At 38.5% G+C, this 9,828-nt stretch overlaps 2 protein-coding genes across 2 annotated transcripts in view; one reads left to right on the top strand and one right to left on the bottom strand.

The window, feature by feature from the left end:
* Positions 1-2,842: 2,842 nt before the first annotated feature.
* Positions 2,843-6,130, bottom strand: LOC144762069 (uncharacterized). Its single transcript, XM_078647205.1, has one exon. The coding sequence runs from the start codon at positions 5,659-5,661 to the stop codon at positions 3,061-3,063; it is 2,601 nt and encodes an 866-aa protein (XP_078503331.1). The 5' UTR covers positions 5,662-6,130; the 3' UTR covers positions 2,843-3,060.
* Positions 6,131-6,495: 365 nt separating this feature from the next.
* The window catches only part of LOC144763057 (uncharacterized), a 53,779-nt gene continuing 50,446 nt past the window's right edge, over positions 6,496-9,828 (top strand). Inside the window, 1 exon segment of the mRNA XM_078648362.1 lies at positions 6,496-6,619. Within this exon segment, the coding sequence (XP_078504488.1) occupies positions 6,496-6,619 (124 nt within the window).

The raw sequence follows: 9,828 nt of genomic DNA, 5'->3' as shown, positions 1-9,828 counted from the left end.
GGGGATAAAACCTTTGATTTGTCTTTCTTTTTTCAGGCAAACAGATTTATTTATGTGTTTTTTTCTATTGTGTAGGCATAGCCTGAATGGACATGAGAGCGCTTTAGAAAAGCAAATACCTATATAAAATGTACAGTATAAGAACTTTTAACTGTGTTCAAACATCTGGGATTGAAGTCTGCACTTTCAGCAGATATTTATTTATTACAGATCAGCATGTTAAAAATACACTACACTGTAAACCTATAAGGCTAGTGGCATCTGACTTCCAACCGACCCCAAAACGACATTTGTCCTCTCCTAGGCATTATTATTAATGAAAGAAACAAAATGTCAACAATAAACAGCATGAGCATAACATCCTAGATAAACTCTGATTATTATTATCACAAATGTCCCCAAAAGTGTGACTTGAGCCCTAGAAAGCCTTGCAGAACAATTTCATAAAGCTGTGAAAATAGGCAGAGCCCGGTCTTATCACAAGGTAGCCAAACTAGTCCTTATGCCACAGTAGGCTGGGAACAGGGAAAGTAATCTCGATGTTGCTTTCTATAACATTTGCATTCCGTTGAAGTTTGATGCTCTCTGGAATTTTCATATTGTCACCTCTGTGGGAAAGATCTAAGTTGTCCTATTAACATTTTCTTGACCAATCCTTCAGCAACTGCGATCACTGACACTATTTCTGTTCCTTTGTTCCACATTTGGTTTAGGTATTTTATCCCCCTATATCTGTGTGCAGGTGTGGATTTTATGATATAGGAATTTAGGCTGTTTTCACTGAAGGACTTTACAATCAATACATTTTAAAGCCAGGTGGCCTTTTTGATGCCTCATCAGAGAGCTTGTGGTAGGAAATGCTCTTTCACATTTATAATATGCACATAGCTTCTCCCCAGTGTATAATTTCTGATCAAATGTTAGCTATTCCTTTGTAATGAATGTCTTGTCACACCGAAGGCAAATACAGTTTCCACCTGGAATGCATGTTATGTTATGTTATGTTATAGAACGCTTATATAGCGCATGGCTACCCCAACAACGAGGCATCCCAGCGCTTGCAGACAGGTCCAATCACAATAGGTTCAACCTGTGAGAAAAACATTTTACAAGAAAAAGTTGTTTCTGCGAATATAGACTATGTGATCAGTCACATTTATTGCTTCAGTTACTTCCCAGTGTGAATTTTCAGATGCTGCATTAATTGTACCTTTGTAATAATGAGTTTGTCACATTCGAAAAATCATAAACATTTTACCAGACCTGCAGGTCTGTTGACTTAAATAATCTACTTGAACTACTTGTAATGCTCTTGACCCATAAACTGCTTTCAAAGTATGTGATCAGAGGAAAATACTTTAATTCACTGAGCTGCCATTTTCTTCATTGTTAAATGTGAGAGCACCTTCAAATATATGAGTTCAGCAGGTCTACTGTACAAAAAAAGATTTATTTGTTTTAATAGACTAAACTTTTGCTCCATATATAATACACATCTAGCCACATATAGAATAGAAATGACCCCTAAGTTGCTTCTTTGTTCATTAACAGCATTATCAGCATTGCCATCATAGCATGGGCAGGAATGTTTTTTAAAGGATGTATGACGTTACAACGCAGGCTATTACAACGCCTGCCTTTACAACGCGGTTTTTACATCGCATACCATTACAACGCATAGTGCTTTTAGGCGCTGGATAGTGATTTATTTAATTTACTATTCCAACTCCAGTCCCCGTGGATAGTAGGGAAGGTGTTGGATAGTAAATTAAATATATTCCCTATCCTAGAGCGCCCCCCAGCGCAATGCGTTGTAATGGTTTGCGTTGTAATGACCGCGTTGTAATGGTAGTGCGTTGTAAAAGTTTTGTTGTAAAGGTTGTTCACCTTTTTTAAATCATATTTAAAAACTATCACTTTTAATAAATACATAACTAAAGCATGAAGTGGTAGCACACAGTCATTTGCAGTAAGCCGATTTTATATTGAAATGGCCACAAAATTTCCCACTGATATGTGGTTTTACTGATACATTATATAGTGTACAAACAATGTTTGTAAATTGAGTTTCTGCAAATATTTGTCACTTGCACATCACCAAGTAAAGTGTTCTGATTTATTTTGCTGTTAAATGTTTGTTTGCATCACACTTCTAAATGTTAATAATATGTTCTTTCATAATTCCTGACATATTTTTGATTTTTTTACTATAAATTTGCAAGCTTTTAAAATTTTGTTAGAAAGAAATCTGACATACTACAGCCTTTTTGTTTCCCAATGGTTATTCAACAGCACCGTTGACAAAAAACTCCAACTGTAGTAAGAGAAAGAAAAGCAAACACCATTTTCCAAGATAAGCAGCAATTAGTAGAAAGACAAACTAATATTTGACCTCTCTCCTTCAATTTGAATTTTAAACAGACAGCAAATATTTCAAGATAAAAACAAGATTTAAAGACATATTTATTGCTCATTCATTTCAACACCTGTTCCTTTCAGCTTGAGTTCACTCACCAGAATGGACCATTAGATCCTAAAAATAGCCTGCCCTAATCAAATATGACTCGCAGTAGCAAGTGGGTGAGTGGATTTTGAGACCTGCTATGGTGTCGCTCCTGTGTGGAGGACAGGTGTCCCACTCGTAATGACTCTCTGATGTTGCATTAGCCTTGTCTTTGTAAAGGATGCCGTGCCACATTGAGTGTAGTGATATGCATTCTCCACAGTCATGACTTTCTCCTCTGTGTTAATGTATTGTTACTGTGTCAGCTGGACCCTGCAAGAAAAAGAATTGTCACATTAAGTACTTTTATTCAGCTACCCCCCAGGGAGGATGTGTTGAAGCTGTTTTAGGCTAGTCTTCCTTCTGAACACTTTATTACATTCTGATATAAATATGGTCTCTCTCCTTTATGAACTTAATGATGTTGCTTTAAACTGTGCTTTGCAATACATGCTTAGTTCCATTCAGGACGTTCATAGGGTTTCTCTCCAGTACGGACTTTCTGATGTAGTATTAACTATCGCCTATTAATAGTTCCCTTGTCACATTCTGTACATTCATAACGTTTCTGTCCCTTTGTGGACACTTTGATGTTGCATTAATACTGACTTTCTGATAAATGTCTTCTCACATTCTGTGCAGTTGAATTGTTTCTCCCCAGTGTGAACTTTCAGATGCCTTGTTAAATTTTGCTTTGCAATAAATGTTTTGTCACATTCTGTACATTCATATGGTTTTTCCCCAGTGTGGACTATCTGATGTACTATTAACCTTTGTCTTGTAATGAATGCCTTGTTGCATTCACTACATTCATATGGTTTCTCCCCTGTGTGGACTCTCTGATGTACTAGTAACCTTTGCCTTGTAATAAATGCCTTGTCACATTCCGAACATTCATATGGTTTTTCTCCAGTGTGAATTTTCAGGTGGTGTATTAATTTTTGTTTTTCAATAAATCCCTTGTCACATTCAGTACATTTATACGGTTTCTCCCCAGTGTGGACTTTCTGATGTTGCATTAGGTTTCCATGAGTAATAAATGCCTTGTCACATTCAGTGCATTCATATGGCTTCTCCCCGGTGTGGACTTTCTGATGTTGCATTAAATGTGACCTTCTAATAAATGCCTTCTCACATTCTGTACATTCATAGGGTTTCTCTCCAGTGTGGATTTTCTGATGTTGTGTTAGCTGTGACTTTATAATAAATGCCTTCTCGCAATCAGTGCAGTTGAACGGTCTCTCTCCAGTGTGAACATTTTGATGTCGCCTCAGCATTCCATTTGTTATGAATGCCTGGTCACATTCAGGACATTGATATGGTTTCTCTCCTGTGTGGACTTTCTGGTGTAGCATTAGCTGTCCATTGGTGAAATATGCATTGTCGCATTCAGTACATTTATACGGTTTCTCACCAGCGTGGATTTTTTTATGCTGTTTTAGATACTTCTTCCTTTGGAACACTTTATTACATTCTGTACATTCATAGGGTTTCTCCTCGGTATGAACTTTCTGATGTAATATTAACCTCTTCCTTGTAATAAATGACATGTTGCATTCTGTACATTCATACAGTTCCTCCCTTGTATGGACTCTCTGATGCACTAGTAACCTTTGCTTTGTAATAAATCCCTTGTCACATTCAGTACACTTATATGGTTTCTCTCCTGTGTGAATTTTCAGATGGTGTATTAAACTTAGCTTTGCAATAAATCCTTTGTCACATTCAGTGCATTTATACGGTTTCTCCCCAGTACGGATTTTCTGGTGGTCCATTAGCTTTCCATGAGTATTAAGTGCCTTGTCACTTTCAGTACATTTATACGGTGGCTCCCTGGTGTGGACTTTCTGATGTCGCATTAGATGGAACTTTCTAGTAAATGCCTTCTCACATTCTGTACATTCATAGGGTTTCTCTCCTGTGTGGACTTTTTGATGTTCTGCTAGATGTGACTTTCTAATAAATGCCTTCTCACAATCGGTGCAGTTGAATAGTCTCTCTCCAGTGTGGACTTTTTCATGTCGTTTCAGCCCACCATTTGTAATAAAAGCCATGTCACATTCAGCACATTGATATGGTTTCTCTCCTGCGTGGACTTTCTGATGTTGCGCTAGGTGTGCGTTGGTAATATATGCCTTGTTGCATTCAGTACATTTATAGGGTTTCTCACCAGTGTGGAATTTTTGATGCTGTTTTAGATTCTTCTTCCTTCGGAACACTTTTTTACATTCTGTGCATTGATACGGTTTCTCTCCAGTGTGGACTTTCAGATGTTGTTTTAGCTCTCCATTTGTTATAAATGCTTTGTCACATTCTGTACATTGATATGGTTTCTTCCCAGTGTGGATTTTCTGATGTTGCTTCAGCTCTCCATTTGTTATAAATGCTTTGTCACATTCTGTACATTGATATGGTCTCTCTCCAGTGTGGATTTTCTGATGTCGTTTTACCTCACCATTTGTTATAAATGCTTTGTCACATACTGTACATTCATAGGGTTTCTTCCCAGTGTGAACTTTTTGATGTTGAATTAGATATGACTTTCTAATAAATGCCTTGTCACATTCAGCACAATGATATGGTTTCTCCCCTGTGTGGACTTTTTGATGTTGCTTTAACACTCCATTTGTCATAAATGCTTTTTCACATTCTGTGCATTTGTACAGTTTCTCCCCAGTGTAAATTTGTTGATGCTGCTTTAGGTTTGTTTTGCTTTGTAAAACTTTATTACATTCTGTGCGTTCATGTAGGTTCTCCCCAGTGTGGGTTTGCTTATGGAGCTTTAGATTACTCTTCCACCTGAACACTTTATTACATTCAGTACATTTATATTGTTTCTCCTCGGTGTGAATTTTTTGATGTTGCTTCAGCTCTCCATTTGTTATAAATGCTTTGTCACACACTGTACATTGATATGGTTTCTCCCCAGTGTGGACTTTCTGATGTCGTTTTAGCTGTCTATTTGTTTTAAATACTTTGTCACATTTATTGCATTTATAGTGTTTCTCCCCGGTGTGGACTTTCAGATGCTGAGTTAGGTGTCCATTGTTAATAAATGCTTTGTCACATTCAGTACATTTATAGGGTTTCTCACCCTTGTGGATTTTTTGATGCTGTTTTAGGTTTCCCTTTGTTCTGAACATTTTATTACAGTCCATACATTGATATGGTTTCTCCTCTACGTGAACACTCCGATGCTACATTACGTCTTTCTTTGCAAAGAACACTTTTCCACAGTCAATCCATCAATATGTTTTTTTTTCCAATATGACACTGCTGATATCACACTTGCTCTTTCTCTGTCTAATATATGTGTTGTCACATTTTAGATATTCATACAGTTTCTCACTTGTGTCTTCTTTCTGATACCAGGTTAGCTCTTCTTCGTAATGAGCACCTCACCAGACATGCTTTAGTAGGTCAGTGTGTTATGTCTTCTTGGTATATTATCTGATTCTCAAAAGCAAAGTACAGACCTCATTGGGCAGTTTGTTTTTTCTGCTGTAGAAAGAAATTGGTGAGGCTTAAGCCTTCAAGGGAAGATATTTCGAGACAGACTGTTTTTAGATTGCTGCCTACACAAGTGATGTTTAAAGCCTTGAACTTTTTCATTTAATACTGCATTTATTTCACCTGTTAGATTAAGAAAAATGTCATGAATAAGCTGATATGCAGAGTCACTCACAAACATCTATTGGAACTCATTGAGCTATTTAATTGTTCATATAGACAAGTGTGCTAAAGAAATTCTAGATTATACATTCAAGGTAAAGATGCAGTAGGCAGAGTAAGGGCACACGATCGTTCAGTGATCCCATTATAGAAGAGTTTGGACTCAAGGGGTAACAAAGACACCAGAGGAGGTTCCTTGTTCAATGAGTGAGACCCTCTCCCCACAACACACTACAATGTTAAATCCATAGCGACAAGATTCCTCCATTCTTATCCAGCGAATGCTTTCTTTTATCACACAGCCTAACAAATAATACAAGATGGAGCCTTTTCCAGTGAATGGACCATGCAAGACTGAGCATTACAATAATGGCAAGAAACATAAGCAACTGCTGCAAGCAAGTCCATTATACTGTCAGAGAGCCTGGGATAGGACCCGGACAGGTAATCTGAGCATCTTCTACACCGTGTAACTCCAGAAATCTGAGGCTCTGACCAGAGCTACACAAGAAACAGGAGGTTTACAACCATTTTAAACTCACATTGGCAAAGGCAATAAGTCTCACCTTTTCGATGTATAGGCTTTCCCAATGCTGCAAAACATCAAGAAAGAAAAACAAAAGGTGCAATGATGTGGCTACTGTTGCATCATTCTGTATGCATGCAGATGTTTCTCTACAAATGTGTACACCTACAGAATGACACATGCATCATTTCCCATTTTTGGTCTGGTGTTAACCAAAATCATTTATTTTACAGAAATTACAAGCATTACATCCTTACTTAAAGGGGCTTTCAGCTCAGCATCCATAGGTCCGCTGTTGTGCCACTCACATTTTACTTCTGCCCACTAGAGAATGCAGCATCAGGCAGTGGGTCTGCCTACTCCAGCTACTGGCTAACTTCACTTTGAGTGACTGCATTTTACTCTTTCACAAGAAGGTAGCTTCCTTCAGTGCCAGTGTTTTCGTTTGTACTTAATTACGTTAGTGTTGCCTGTGCGCTTAAAGCCTCAGGTTATAGCAGAACACTTTCTACCAACTCTTCACAGCACAGGACACATTCCAGCATTTTAGTTCCTGCTAATAGTGTTGAAATTTCTTTTGTAGCGGTCTGTGTTTATTTGGTTGATGCTACCTTACAGTATACCAGGAGTGGTCCATTTGAATCTATTATATATAAAGTAATTTACTTTTTAGAATGTATGCAAAGAAATGCATTTATAACTGCACTCCTGCATGTATTTTAATTGAGTAATACATCTATTCTTTAAACCAACTTCGTATGTATGTTCTGTTTGTCTGTCTTGCTATTTTGCTTTCGGTGCTCTTGTTTGCCGTGCCTATATATTTAATTATTATATTACTAATTGAACCGTCGCTGTGCAGTCTAGCTTTGCAATCCGATCTGTCTAGCTCTGTGTGTGTTAATCTACCCGTCTTTCTACCTGCTCGTCTATGTATCTACCTGTCTATCAACCTATCTACTCTACCTCTATTTACCTGTTTGTTCCTCTATCTATGCAAATCCTATCTCTGCAAATCTATCAATGTACCTATATTTTGAAGTGTATTTATCTATCTCTATCTGCAAGGTTATCTCTATTAATCTATCTATCGTACCGTGTCCATCTGTCTTTGTGAGCCGCTCTATCTATTTTGCAAGCCTCCATTTAGCTATCTTTTCAACCATATCTATTTGTAATAAAGGTTTACAAAAAATAGAAAGCATTAGAAAAGGAAGAGGCTGGCAGCCAACACCAGATCAATTGGCTTTTTTAGGTAAGGTGTTAGTTTTTTTTTTAACAAAATGTATGTGTAATACATAGCTACATATGGTCTCTTTCAGTCAGACTGCATCTGCAGTGTCATTCACTTCTTAGTATTTATTCCTTTACTCAATGTTTTTAGTTTGGTGAGGGCCTGGCAGCTTCCTCACCAATAACGGTTTGCAAAAACCATGACAGAACAAATCAAGAATTTCCAAAGTCAAAAGGCTGGAGGCCAAACGCAAAACTGTTGCCTTGGACAGCAGCATTTATCGTGTCATCCACTAGAGTGGCAACGAAACGTGGCTTCAGGCCTGGACTGCAGCATTTATAGTGTCATCCACTAAAGTGGCAACGAAAAGTCGCTTCAGGACTGGACTGCAGCATTTATAGCGCCATCCACTACAGTGAGAATGAAACATGGCTTCAGGCTTGCCTGGTTGGGAGGGACAATGGAAATGAAAAAGGACAGACAGACAGTCAATAACTACATCTGGAGTTGGTTTTTGAAAAACAAACATTATTATATGTTTGGTAGATAGCCGTGAAAAAAGAAAACAACAGCAAACTATGAAACTTTTTGCATAGGGAAAGAAACCGCTTTGATGTGGTTCCTTTCAACATAAAGAGCTTCCCGCTTGTCAGCTGTCATCTCTTTATAGTATGAACTACTGTCTGTCAGGGTTTCAGGCAATAAGTCCTCCACCACCATGGGAGAAGGTAGCCTTAAACCTCTAAATTTGTTTTAACATACAGTAAGATCTTATAACCAAACGCAAATTATAACTTCACTTTAAACTTTCTTTTTCAGTGAATGTCTGGAGTTCTTTAAAAATGTTGCTGAGGTTTGTGGACTGTAGTCAACCATTTGGGAACTCTTGTAGGGTCTTGGTCCCTTGTCCAACCTCCCATGGGGTTCACAAAACAGCAGAAGGTCCACAATTTACCATTATCTCTTGCTGCACGTTTGCATATCTCGGGAGTCGTGGTGAAGTGTTCCATAACAAAATATACCTTTTAAAAATGTTGCTCTTTGATGGGGAAGGATTCGGATCACTCAACATGGCCGTCTGGGTAAGTGTCCCTTTCATTTTTAGGATGTGGGGAGCGAGTGGCTGATTTCTATAATGGCAGCTGGAAAAAGTGTCTTATATTGGAGTAGGTCCTTGTGCTATATCCCCCTACAAATTGTCTCTTGTCCAGCTTGCCTGCAGTCCGCTACTCTCTGCTGCGTTCTGTTTGGGCCTCCTCTGCTTGTTTTTCTGCACTCTATTTGCCTTTTTCTTTCCGTTTTCTCCAAGTTTTTCCACCTAGTATGCTTATTTTTCTGGTTCTGCTGCTGCTTTCCTACACTTTATTTTGCCTTTTTCTGCTCTTTTCTTCCCTCTTCCCGCTGTTTCACTCCTCCCACCAGAACTTACTAAATGGAGGCTGCAGCGTGGCCCCATTGGTAAGGTAATTTTTTATGTATGATTCATTAAAACCGTTGCATTTACATAACACGTGTAATTAAAATGAATTATACAGAATTTAGATGAAATGAAAATTGGTATTTAATCGGCTGTGTCAATTTAGTGGTTCTTTAAGGTTAGAACCAAGGGAGAGCATCTCTGAGATACATTTTTCATTTTGCCCTGTAGTGTTGTTTTGGCTGTGAGTGAATCCTACAAAAATTGGTGTATTTTCTGCCTATTTTTCTGCGTCGCCTGCTCCTTTTCAGCACTCCGTTTTGCCTTTTCTGCTCATGCCACTATCTCCCTCCTCTTCCTGCCTCCCTCCTCCTGCCATCCAGGACCCCGCCTTCCCTACAGAATCCCTTAATAGGGGCTGCAGTGCGACCCCATGGAGCAGGTCTCCGTGCCAGCTCCCCCTGCAACAATTCTCT

The sequence above is a fragment of the Lissotriton helveticus genome, chromosome 6, assembly GCF_964261635.1.
Source record: "Lissotriton helveticus chromosome 6, aLisHel1.1, whole genome shotgun sequence".
NCBI classification, from domain to species: Eukaryota; Metazoa; Chordata; class Amphibia; order Caudata; family Salamandridae; genus Lissotriton; species Lissotriton helveticus.
This window is presented reverse-complemented; position numbering and strand designations above follow the sequence as displayed.